Source organism: Nerophis ophidion, linkage group LG02 (assembly GCF_033978795.1).
Source record: "Nerophis ophidion isolate RoL-2023_Sa linkage group LG02, RoL_Noph_v1.0, whole genome shotgun sequence".
Taxonomy (NCBI): Eukaryota; Metazoa; Chordata; class Actinopteri; order Syngnathiformes; family Syngnathidae; genus Nerophis; species Nerophis ophidion.
The window spans coordinates 26,719,302-26,733,263 of record NC_084612.1 but is presented as its reverse complement, the minus strand read 5'-3'; the positions used below and the strand labels follow the sequence as shown (position 1 = coordinate 26,733,263).

General features: G+C 38.9%; 1 protein-coding gene across 3 annotated transcripts in view; it reads left to right on the top strand.

Moving 5' to 3' along the window:
- The window catches only part of immp1l (inner mitochondrial membrane peptidase subunit 1), a 53,738-nt gene extending 40,195 nt beyond the window's left edge, over positions 1 to 13,543 (top strand). For all 3 annotated transcript variants that reach the window (XM_061880384.1, XM_061880377.1, XM_061880391.1), the window contains 2 exons: positions 12,740 to 12,850; positions 13,379 to 13,543. In XM_061880384.1, coding sequence (XP_061736368.1) covers positions 12,740 to 12,850; positions 13,379 to 13,465 — 198 coding nt within the window. In that variant the 3' untranslated portion in view covers positions 13,466 to 13,543. The remainder of the gene's footprint in view (positions 1 to 12,739; positions 12,851 to 13,378) is intronic.
- The last annotated feature ends 419 nt before the right edge of the window (positions 13,544 to 13,962 follow it).

Here is a 13,962-nt window from a genome sequence, read left to right as displayed (position 1 = left end):
GTGAAACACATGATGCTGCTTTCTTTATATTCCTGCTGCAGTATTGGCAGTGCCGTCAGCTCGTCCATCTTGTTTGAGAGAGACCAAACGTTTCCCATGACAACTGAATGGTAAACATGGTTTAAACATCCGCTTCCTCTCTCGACGCTTAACGCCAGCCCTGCAGCCTTGTCTTTTGCTCCGTAATGCCACTGGAATCTCTGGTTTCACTGCGTGGACTCCGGTGTAGGAGAAAGCTAGCAACTGTTCTTTGGAGTAAACAACTGAGGCATGGCTAAAAGGCTCCCCGAAAGCAGATTGAATAAGTCCCCAAAAAAGTATCAGAAGAAGGGCAGAAATCACAAAAGTGCCACCCTTTGTTGCGCAGTCCCGAAACAAAAAGGGTAAAACACATGAAAACAATAGTGAAACATTAAAGAACGCAGTACAGAGAAACTGTAAAAGGCAGCCGCTTCAGCGGCGCCACATTAGAAAAAAAAAACAGCACCTTAGCCAAATAACAATCCTCTGCCCATGCCACTGTATGTCCCATATACATAGTACACATGCAATTTGAATGTTTTATCCTAGCTCTTTGGAAAAACCTGACTGTACTTGCCAAAATTATTTTAGTTTTACTCAACTCCTAAAAATATGTGAATCGTGTGAATTTAAGGAGGCACATTGTCTCAAACATGGCTAATGTATTGATAATCTTTTACTTTAAAGCCTTAAGTGTAATGAAATAAACAAACCATGATTTTTCAAATTAAACACCCTCTATAGTTGTCATGGAAGTTAACTGGGTTTCACATATATAGGACTGACGACTTGTTTCACTCTAATTGGACAAAAACAATCTCTTTACTTAATGAAAATGTCTTTGCTCACTGCGACTCTTAACGTTTTATACGCCAAAGTCCAATTTTGTACTATTGGTCAAAGTATCATCTTTTGACAACACCTATGTTTTTCAGTGAAAAACTAGAAAGTGAGCAGAGGTTCTGTTGGTGAAACGACTGTCATTGCTTTTCTATTACTGCTCTCCCCAAACGCCCACAGCTCAGGCCTGCAATCTCTCTGAAGCCTGTTGGAGTTAGTGCCAGCTGAATAGACAGACTGATAGGTGGGCGGAGGTGTGTGTTTGTGTGTATACATTGTTCTGCAAACCAAAGATTGCATTTAGGTTGCATGTCTTTGAATTGATTATGTCTTATGGACTAAAGGCAAGCTTTTGAGTGGGTCTGGCGAAACGTTGGCCAAGTATCGTTCAGTGTATGAAATACAATATATTTTCCTGTTCTATTAGATTCCCATCCACAAACGGAAAACTCAACTTGTGATAGCGTACATATACAGTCGTGGTCAAAAGTTTACATAAACTTGTCAAGAACACAATTTAATGGCTGTTTTGAGTTTCCAATAATTTCTACAACTCTTAATTTGTTGTGATAGAGTGATTGGAGCACATACTTGTTGGTGACAAAAAATATTCATGATGTTTGGTTCTTTTATGAATGTTAATACCTGGTTACATGTCCCTTAGCAACTTTCACTGCACTAAGGAGCTTTTGGTAGCCATCCAGAAGCTTATGGCAAGCTTCTGGTTGGATTTTTGTCCACTCCTCTTGATGAAATTGGTGCAGTTCAGCTAAATTTGTTGGTTTTCTGACATGGACATGTTTCTTCAGCATCGTCCACACGTTAAATCAGGACTTTGGGAAGGCCATTCTAAAACCTTACTTATAGCCTGATATAGCCATTCCTTTACTACTCTTGATGTGTTTTTTGGGTCATTGTCCTGTTGCAGCACCCAACTGTGCCCAAGACCCAACTTCCAGGCTGATGATTTTAGGTTGTCCTGAAGAATTTGGAGGTAATCCTCTTTTTTCGTTGTCCCATTTACTCTCTGTAAAGCACCAGTTCTATTGGCAGCAAAACATTATACTACCACTGTCAGGTTCAAACACTGATGACATCTATTAAACAAAACAAAAGGCAAAGAATCAAACAGACAGAATTAAATTTGGACTCAGATCTGAGGAGAGACATGGTCACTGTACACTGTGTACAGTCCTTCACCATGCTCTGCTGAAAAAGGTGTGCATCTCCTCTTTTATTTAGATATTCAATGTTTACGCAACAACACATGTCACAACAGGAATGGGGTGTATGTAAACAGTCATTGTTTTCGGTCACATTGAAGACAAAAGAAGAAGATGCCTCGGGCTTTGGCTTGTCCTGGATTCAGCTTCGGCGGGTGTTTGAGGACAATAGTTAACCCACAGAACTTTCCTCTAGAAGGTCTTATCTTTGTCCATGTAATCAGCATCAAACTTTTGACGAGCCTTAAGGTGTCACTTTTGGAGCAAAGGCTTCCTTCTTGCATGGTAACCTCACAGTCCATTGCGATGCAAAACACGCTTGACTGTGGACACTGACAACTGTGTTCCAGCAGCTTCCAATTCATTGCAGACCTGCTTTTTGGTGGTTCTCGATTGACTGTTGACCATCCTGACCAATTTTCTCTCAGCAGCAGGAGATAGCTTGCGTTTTCTTCCTGATCGTGGCAGTGACAAAACTGTGCCATGCACTTTATACTTGCAAACAATTGTCTGCACAGTTGCTCTTGGTAACATAAGCTGCTTTAAATTGGCTCCAAATGACTTTCCTGATTTGTTCAAGCAAGTCAATGATTATTTTTTTCAGATCTATGCTGAGTTCCTTTGACTTTCCTTTTGTCACATTTGTAGCTGAGTCTGAGTGCATCATCTAAGCCCCACTTAAATGGGCTCAGAAAAGTCAATAGGTGTCGTCAATCATATTCACTCACATGAAGTTAAGAGGCCATGCCATGCAGCTAATTTGATTTGATTGTAACTTTTCTACTTCACCAAAATTGATAGTGTATCTTGCTGTATGGATAGTTTTAACCCAGCAGATTTGGTCACATTTTCAGTAGACCCAAAATAAATTCATAATAGAACCAAACTTCGTTAATGTTTTTTTGTGACAAACAAGTAAGTATGTGCTTCAATCACTCTATCACAAAAAAATAAAAGTTGTAGAAATTTTTGGAAACTCAAGACAGCCATGATTTTACATCCTTCACAAGTGTATGTAAACTTTTGACCACGACTGTATGTATCTTACTTTTGGATTTAAGACAAGTTAGTTGAGGGGAAATCAACAGCATAATGTTGTAATGTATTATTGGCTTACAGGATAGTAAGATAAAGAGATAAAGTGGTTGACAAGCTTTGTGAGCTTTGTGTTTTAGGGCAGTGGTCCCTAACCACTTGGCCGCAGAAAAAAATGTTATTTTTTATTTTTTATTAAATCAACATAAAAAGCACAACCCAATAAACTTCCAGTTTTCATGACAAAAACCTCCCTTTTTCATGACAAAGAAGAAACCTCCCCCCGCCCGCCGGGCCGCGGGACAAATTATCAAGCGTTGACCGGTCCACAGCTACAAAAAGGTTGGTGACCACTGTTTTAGGGTATAGTCCCACTTTAAATGTAAAGGCATACTCACAAAAGGTCATTAATAACAAACTGGATTTGGGCGGGATTGCCCCTATGCAGTCACTCTGACCATTCATTTACTCATGTATTGGTCCATTGTAGAGCAAGACGTTTTTGTCAAAAAAAAAAAATGTTTTCGATTGATACTGTAATTGTAATCAAGATTAATTACAGGACTATTTATTAATTTGAAAATATACGTGTTCATTGTACCACCAAAACTCAACTTCATATATATGTATGTATATATATATATATATATATATATATATATATATATATATATATATAATGTATATACATATATATATATATATATAGGTAAAAAGAAAACCTGGATAATATATATTATTAACAAACTACAACAAGTATAATAATAATAATAATAATAATAATGATAATCATTTAAAATAACAATAGCAATATAAAAACACGCCTCGGGATCCCCCGAGAGGAACTGGACCAAGTGGCTGGAGAGAGGGAAGTCTGGGCTTCTCTGTTTAGGCTGCTGACTCTGCGACCCAACTTCAAATAATCGGAAATAGATGGACAGATGGATGGATGAATATAAAAATAATACAATTTGGTTTTTCCGTTTGAATTGTTTTTAATTCCATTTTTTACTTTTTCCACTGATTTTACCACCATGTATCGTGTATTTTTTGTGTCAAAAAAGTAATGGCATTTTTGACGTAGCTCTTTGCACAGTATTTGCAAATGTACACAGCCTTTCCGCCTACATTGGTTGGGGTGAAATGTCTCCACACATCAGATGGTGTACATGGCATTATTCTGTTTGTATTTATTTATTCTTGTGAAACACTAATGCAATGCCACACATTGATAAAAATAGTCAGCTCAACAATTGGAGTAGTCTTTAAAAATATTTTACTGATGGACGAAGGATTAGAAATAGGCTATATGAATAAATGAACAGCTCAATCAGCCTGCTAAATCAAACTATAAGTTACATTCTTGTATGACAACAGAATGGCTAGCAGAACAGAAGGCAGAGGAAACTATACGTTTTGATTTAGTATTTGCTGTTTGAACTTTACATATCACAAAAAAGGTAAATTCGGATCGCTAACGTTGATTAGCATAAATTAATGGGATTTAACAGACAAAATTAGCATCATGGCTAACGGAGAAATATTTTCATTTCATTATGAGACTGTGGTACATAAACCTAGCTAGCTAGAGATATTGGCCCCAAAATCATTTAACAAGTACAGGAACAGCTAGCTAGCTTGAGTGGAAGTCTGCTGGAGTAGTTTACAGTCATAAAGTAACAAGCAATTGCACCTCTATTAAACTTAAATACCGTACATCAAATAGATTTACCCCAGTAATATCATCAAAACATACCCGACTGGACGAAGTCTTTGGGCTCAAATACTACTGTGGCCTCAATATCCCTGCTGTACTGTGTAGCATGCTGGGAATTATCTGTGCATGTGATGGAAGAATGCACTGCACATGTGATGGAGGACTGCACCGTTAAGGGTTGAAATTCTACTGAATTTGTATTAAATCAGGTTGTTTTAGCTAATAATCATGCTGCAAGATATATAGCATGTTGCATTCAATGTTTGTTCCCATTAATTTCATGTTAATTATGGTTTATTCCCGTTAATTCCCATGGAAAGTTTCCAACTTTTAATATTTTTTTTGCAAATAATCATTAACTTTAGAATTTGACGCCAGCAACACGTGAAAAAGAAGTTTGGAAAGGTGGCAATAAATACTGATAAAGTTGAGGAATGCTCATCAAACACTTATTTGGAACATCTCACAGGTGTGCAGGCTAATTGGGAACAGGTCGGTGCCATGATTGGGTATAAAAACATCTTCCCAAAAAATGCTCAGTCTTTCACAAGAAAGGATAGGAGGAGGTACACCCCTTTGTCCACAACTGCGTGAGCAAATAGTCAAAGAGTTTAAGGACAACGTTTCTCAAAGTGCAATTGCAAGAAATTTAGGGATTTCAACATCTATGGTCTATAATATCATCAACAGGTTCAGAGAATAAGGAGAAATCACTCCACGTAAGCGGCATGGCCGGAAACCAACATTGAATGACCGTGACCTTCGATCCCTCAGATGGCACTGTATCAAAAACCGACATCAATCTCTAAAGGATATCACCACATGGGCTTAGGAACACTTCAGAAAACCACTGTCACTAAATACAGTTCGTCGCTACATCTGTAAGTGCAAGTTAAAGCTCTACTATGCAAAGCGAAAGCCATTTATCAACAACATCCAGAAACGCTGCGGGCTCCTCTGAGCCCGAGATCATCTAAGATTGACTGACGCAAAGTGGAAAAGTGTTCTGTGGTCTGACGAGTCCACATTTCAAATTGTTTTTGGAAACCGTTGATGTTGTGTCCTCCGGAACAAAGAGGAAAATAATCATCCGGATTGTTATAGGCGCAAAATTCAAAAGCCATTATCTGTGACGGTATGGGGGTGTATTAGCGCCCAAAGCATGGCTAACCTACACATCTGTGAAGGCACCATTAATGCTAATAGGTACATACAGGTTTTGGAGCAACATATGTTGCCATCCAAGCAGCGTTATCATGGATGCTCCTGCTTATTTCAGCAAGACAATGCCAAGCCACGTTTTACAACAGCGAGGCTTCATAAAAAAAGAGTGCGGGTACTTTCCTGGCCCGCCTGCAGTCCAGACCTGTCTTCCGTCAAAAATGTGTGGCGCATTATGAAGCCTAAAATACGACAGTGGAGACCCCGGACTGTTGAACGACTGAAGCTCTACATAAAACAAGATTGGGAAAGAATTCCGCTTTCAAAGCTTCAACATCTAGTTTCCTCAGTTCCCAAACGTTTATTGAGTGTTGTTAAAAGAAAAGTTGATGTAACACAGTAGTGAACATGCCCTTTCCCAAACTACTTTGGCATGTGTTGCAGCCATGAAATTCAAAGTTATTTATTATTCGCAAAAAAATATATATGTTTATGAGTTTGAACATCAAATATCTTGTCTTTGTAGTGCATTCAACTGAATATGGGTTGAAAAGGATTTGCAAATCATTGTATTCCGTTTATATTTACATCTGACACAATTTCCTAACTCATATGGAAACGGGGTTTGTAAGATAAAGTCAAATAAACAAGCGTTCTTTGTCTCCAACAACCATGTACTTCAGTCCAACAGTTTGAACAACTAAAATAAACTGGTGTGATACCTCTCACATCCAATACACAATCTTTGTGCCTCACTGACAACTCGGTCTGTGTTCAATTCGATGAGATGACAAAACATTTTAGTATTGATGTTAATGGAACAATCAAAAAGTTACTAGTTAAATTAAAGGAAATGTGAGTGTTCCAGTCAATAAACTAAAGACTTTATAAACAAGTTGTGGAACGTTCCCGAGACATCGCCTGCTGCATGGTAGCTCTGTCCAAGTAGTTGACGGATGCACGCTAGTTGTACATTCAAAATGAAAATGCAACATAAAATATATTTGTCCTCCAACCGCATCACGCTCTTAATCGCACACCGAGACTCCACGGAGGTAGAAGCAATTGAAATTAAGTGAAACGAAGCGATGGACTCGGATTTACTGGGATTTACTCAGAGGGAACATTTTCAAAGCAAGGTCTGTGCAGTCGCCGCCATTTTTACTTGAGCCAAACGTCTCTAGTGTGCATGCACTGGCCCTGCGGGGCTTCAGTTTAACAGGAAGTAAGCATTGTTGCTTAAAATTAATAAATAATTAATTACATTTTTATTTTTTTCGGTAATACATTTTTTTAAACTGTTTTACTAACCGTCTGGAATTTTATCGCGGTTTATAAGTATACTGTTTACCGTTACATCCCTACTTGCATTATAACATCGCACGCAGCAATTAAACCCTTGCTCACGTGACATTGTACATGTCACACTATTGGCTGATAGCGAACCAATCACAGAGCACTGTATTCTCTGTCCTGGCAGCAGATTAGCGCAGCCACATCGAGCCTCCTCTTTGCTTCAACTCCGTTTACGCTACCTTTGCTGCTTCTGTATTTGCTCTGCATGTTTTTGTCAGAACATTTGTATTTACAGTCATACCACTACATCACAGATTTTTTACTTAAGAAAAAAATGTTTTTTAATCATCGTCTACATGGCCTAAAATAGATATTAATGTCTTTGTGTAAATTATAACTGACTAAACTAATTATTACTGTAAAAGAACTGTTGTATAAAGAATTAATTGGTGTAAAGTGTGTTACAAATTGAGAACAGCAAGTGAACAAATGTTGTTATGAAGTAGAAACAGGGTAGGATTAAATAAGCTTTGCTTCGTCCAACTCCTTTTCAGACAAGTTTAGGGGAACTGCATTTTTTAATTTTGCCTATCGTTCAAAATCCTTATTAGTAATTATACGTTTTTGGGTTTTTTGCATTGTAATTTTGAATAATCTTCTTGTTCTTGGTGTTTAGCAATGCAGCTAATGGGAGCAATCGATTTGTGCCTCTAAATCACTTTGAAAGTTCATCCAAAAACTACCAACAATACTTTGTTTACGTTCCGTAGCCTGTATAAAAACCAAGCTTTAGCAACATTAGTATTGTGAGAACGAACACCGGGGAACTGTTTTTGAGCTTAGTAACACATCGCCTTGTGACGGCATGCTACGGCATTAGCCTTAAAATAGCTACGGCAAGAGGTAAGCCACTGTGTCGCCAGCTGAATGGCTTTTGAGTTTGTAATGCACAACACAATGCGATAGGACACCATCCTGTACTGACTGAAAAACACGAACAATCATATTACAGTATCTGTGAAGTATTAGCCCACATTTCATGTTTTGTTTGTACACAGCTAGCTCTGCAACATATGTACTGTAGTTGTAATAACAAGCATGATCATGAGCAATATTACAGTGAATCACTCAATCAACAGATGTCCGGTTGGTCCAGCTGGCCGGGGACATTTCCAACTAATTTTGGGTAAGCACACCGTTAATGTCAGCTCAGCTTGGCTCCAAGTTCCACATTTACAGCATCAAGTCACACCAATCTCACTTTCTCGGCTTCCGTCTGCTCCAATGTTTCAGCCTCTCTTCATGTTCGCTTCTATAACCAGTAAGCTAAGTTAATTTAAGTTAAAGTGCCAATGATTGTCACACACACACTAGGTGTGGTGAAATATGTCCTCTGCATTTGACCCATCCCCTTGATCACCCCCTGGGAAGTGAGGGGAGCACTGGGCAGCAGCGGTGCCGAGCCCGGGAATCATTTATGGTGATTTAACCCCCAATTCCAACCTTTTATGCTGAGTGCCAAGCAGGGAGGCAATGGGTTCCATTTTTTTATAGTCTTTGGTATGACTCGGCCGGGGTTTGAACTCCCAACCTACCGATTTCAGGGCGGACACTCTAACCACTAGGCCAATGAGTAGGTAGTAGTTCATTTTCCAGTAGTTCGTTTTCCGTATATTCAGGTTCAAAAAGATAGTTGTGATTCCTTTTTTGACCAAAAATAGTCGTCTTTGTTGTACGTTACCGTGTCTGCCATGTTTAGACCTCACTCGCGTTTGTTTCCGGAAGTACGAAGTATACTGCTATGCAAACATAAATAATTGCGCTGAGACAATAAGTTCTGGTGTTGCTAAAAATTAACAAAATACGATAAATATTTTACATTTTACATATGGTAATGAACATCTCTGTTACTACATTATGTATAGACTTGCAGTGTGTATCTAAAACGTAAGACGAGCGTTCTTGCCACTCATAATGATTGTGAACATTAGGCACAATTAAAATAAAAGTGCAGTTCGCCTTTAAGAGAAATAAAGACACATGTAAAATATGTGATGTAACATGTTGAATGAAGTGAAGTGAATTATATTTATATAGCGCTTTTTCTCTAGTGACTCAAAGCGCTTTACATAGTGAAACCCAATATAACATTTTTACATTTAAACCAGTGTGGGTGGCACTGGGAGCAGGTGGGTTAAGTGTCTTGCCCAATGAAATATTTGCAAGTTTTTGATGATGTAGATGTATTAATTGCATTTTAGTATTCGTCTTATTTTCTGTTAATTTTGTTGTGGCGATATTTTGAAGATATTCACAGGCGCTTAAACTGAATGTGACAGCGTGTCATAATCACAACGAACGGCTGGATAAAAAAAATACAAATTGCGTATCATTAGTCCATAACTGTAACGGTCTTCCTGGACTGGCCTAATTAGGAACTGGTACCAAAAAATACTGGTACATGGTATACATCCCTACTATTAAACCTTTTCACTTGATTGTGTTGGCCCTGCGATGAGGTGGCGACTTGTCCAGGGTGTACGCTGCCTTCCGCCCGATTGTAGCTGAGATAGGCGCCAGCACCCCCCGCGACCCCGAAAGGGAATAAGCGGTAGAAAATGGATGGATGGATGTGTTAGCATTAGTTAATAAAGAGATTGGATGTGCTTTGAAGGAACGGGATACTGTAAGATTGCAAGCTTGTCACTTCAATCATTATTTGTTGTTATTCCCTCGAAGTAGTAGTGTGTATGTGTGTCTGTACTTACAAGTTGCGTGTTTGCTGTGAGACAAACACGGCCTCCTTCTATTTGATATCAAGTTCTGTTGGTGCTGGTTGTTGCTTTTTAGAGGTAAAAATATATTTCCCGCATTTAATTTGCTATGCTTCTGACAGTCTGCTTGACATATAACCACATCAAAAGTTGCGTGCCACGTTACATCGAAGGTCTTGCTAACGGCGTAACGTACATACTAGTAATTTATTTGTATATTAGTTACTAGTATTTACTCATTACTCGTAAAAGTAACAGTGTTTGTAATGAATGTCGTTCATTTGGCATTCATTTGGAACACTGATTATGATACGCCATTTGAAATTAAGCTTACATACGTCCTGCAGTCTAATGTATGCTTTTGCCCTTTTACTGTAATGTTTTTACAAGAAATAGTAAAACTATCTTAGTGTGACACCCTTTGACAGTGCCGGGAAAAAGGCCATTGTTGTCATAAGTGTCCAACCACCTTCATGGAGACCTATAGATGTCGTGTGTGTGTGTGTGCGCGTGCGCGCATGCGTGCGTGAATATTGGGATGATGTTATGGGACCTGTAAGGATTAGTATCCCAAGGTGGTCGCTGTCATCGCCTCCTTTTTGCACTGACATCCAGACATGTCGTCTCCACCCTCAAATATCCAACTGCAGGCTAATTGCAGTGTCACCTTTTTAGGAATCATCTCTGTGCCTGAGCTATTGTGTCAAAACAATGACACTTGATCCCTAATATTACTGCACGCAGACACACACACAGGCACACATATAGGAGGAAAGGCTGGTATAGTGACAGAGATGAAATCCCACATCTCATACGTGTGGTGTGCTACAGATCGACAGAGCAAGATAGTGAAAGATGAACCCTGAATGGCTGCATGTATTTAATTTGGCACCTCAATCATGTTAACATAATGAGTGTGGTAATAATGTGGACGTTTAACAACACGCCTCCACAGCTAGTGGGGCTCCGGTTTCAGCCCCTGACAGGCAAACAGTGCTTCATATCAAGCCTGTAATATTGTCATCTATCATACCATGCATGTCAGCAGTAGGAAAGTCTCATTGCATATTACTCACTATTACAAGTCAGGTGAATCCCTTTTGTCCCTGAAAAGCAGCCATAACATATTGAGACTTTTATAAGTAAAATGACAGTACAATTGAAAGACAATAAGATCATTATCTTTGCACTGAACAAGAAGGAAAAAAGATGGAACTAAATAAAACTAATGAACAAATTGAAACAAGTGTGCTAGCAGGACAAGAAACGTAAGGTAAAGATGATGCAAAACTCGGAGACCAAACAGGAAATACTACCAAAACGAGCAACAGGACAGGAAATTATACCAAACATGGGAAAGTGAGGAACAATATCCAAATCATCTTGACATTGGCCACAGAAAACATACTTTCTCCTGCTTCGAAAATTGTCTGCTTAGAACTTTCCACAAATGTGTTCTCTTTGCTGTTCCTCGTGCTTCAGTCGATCAAAATTCTCAGGTTTTTTTTGTTTTTTTGTTTTCAGTTCAAAATTGACATACAAGGATTAAGCCAGTCCTCCTGATTAATGCCATCAAAAAGTTTTCTCTCTTTCTAGAAATTGATCGGACTGAAAGAATTGGTTTTCTAACGAGAACTTAAGTCGAAGGAAGGTTGCGCCAATACTGTAATGAGTTACAAACGGCAGTGCGTCTTTTGCCTTTGCTTGGGAGCCGGCATATGTTACAATGTTAATGAGGTGTAATGGTGGGAATCCAGCATGCTGACATATGGTTCTCAGATGACTCTTTTAATGATATTCATTCGCATCGTCGTTATTCACCGAGTTGTTTACCCCGTGTTAGGTCAACATGTCAGTAGCTCGTGATTATGTCACATCATCTGTCTCAATTATGGAAGATGAAACAAAACAGGACCATCCCCAGTGTTGGATGGACAATTGGAGAGCTGAGTGGTGTCAGTTGAGTAAGGTATTCATGATGTCATCACAGTATGGATAATATCCTATCCATGCTATTATTCCAGAGGACTTTTTTCTGTTAAAAGTTAACCAACACAAAAATAGACTTGCGGATTGTGATGCCCATTATGACAATATAATGTGTTGTTGATCCTGTCTGCAAATATAGGGGGGACAGGGTACTTAATTAGGGCCTTGACAAGCCTACTCTCCTAAAGTGATGAGATTAATCATAATTGGTGTCATTGTGAATTAGAGCCTGCTTGGTTGACCACCCCACTGGCAGGTCGGATTGCGGTGGAAACCCTTGGACACTGCTGCTAGCCGCAGCTTAGCACTCTCTCTCCTTCTGTCTCTCTCTCTTCCCCTCTTTCTCTTCCTTGCTCTCTCTCCGCCCAGCTATCTCAGGCCACTCTCCTGCTTTGAGGGGCGCAGATCTCAGCCAACAGACTAATGACCCCGTTTGAAGTTTTCCTAAATCCCACTCCGACCCTGCCCGTTACCCATGACCCTTCCTTTAAGACCATATGGGGTTAAAGAGGGAGGTTGACGTTAAGATGGGGAGGGAGGGATGGGTTGTGAAATGTATGTGTATGGGAGGGTGCATGGTTAAAAACAATTCTAATCATACATTGTCTCAGCACCTACACTTTTTTAGGATATGCAAGAATATGTGCAACGAATAAATGTTACCCTCTTTATGTCTTTTATAGGTTCCATTAGGCCACGTATGGCTAGAAGGGGATAACCTTACGAACTCGACTGACTCAAGGAGCTATGGCCCGATTCCCTATGCTCTCATCCGAGGGCGTGTTTGCTTGAAGGTACACAGGATATGTACTGTATACTATGTTTAAGTGACATATTGAGTAGTAATATACAAATTGATACATTTTAGGTAATATTTCCATAGGCGTTGGCAAAGCCATCCGCTATATTTCAATTGTATTTAACTTTATTTCATTTTGTATAGCCAAAATCGCCATTTTTAAGCCCCATTCAAAGACGTGCGTCAGTTGGAAGTTCAAAGCAAGTGTGTCCGATTGACCAAAGCCTGAACAACATATTGTCTAGCTTTCCATTCTGCTGTGTTGTCATGTCACTGGATGTCATAGCAACCACGACCCTGGAAACAGGTCAGCCAACCTTCTGTCCATCTGATTGGACAGCGGCACTCCACTGGAGGGCCCACTGCGACAGCTGATGTAATATCAAGATCATGTTTAAATCATCAAACATCATTAAATGCCGTATTAGCCAATGTGTCCAGAACATTGGAGAAGAAATGCCTACACGTTTGTCCCACAATGTTTGCTTTATTTTGGATTTTCTTTCTGTGTGCCCTAAAACAGCTCTGGCCCCCGCATAATTTTGGAACCCTCAGTGAAAGTCCGACCAGACGGATCATTGAAGATCAGAATGATTATGATTCAGAATGACACTCACGTTATGGATGCACAATAATCTACCTGGCTTTTTCTCATTTTTAAATAAAGTATTTATACATATTAAAAACATATGGATTGCCAAGTAATTCATTCAATCTCATCTCATTAAATTTATTTCGAACACAATATTAAAAATCATCTCCATCAATATAATTTCAAACAGAATAGCACTATCAGAAAATAATGGAGTCATGTAGAAAAAAAATACATAAATAATGAAAAAGAAGATAAAATGAAAGAATGTGCCCAGAAAGAAACAGGAAGAAGCAATAGTGTATGACCTACAATGGCTACACAGACTGACCGATAATCTCAACGGTAAAGAAATCCTTGTAGAAAACGGCATAGACAAAAAGTAATAATTATCATACTTAAAAAAAACAAAAACATATTTCTATACTGTAATAAAAAATTGTATGTACTGGTATCTATTTTTGTATATGTCAGCTTTTAAAATAAATCCCCCCAAAAATGTACAATTATTTAGA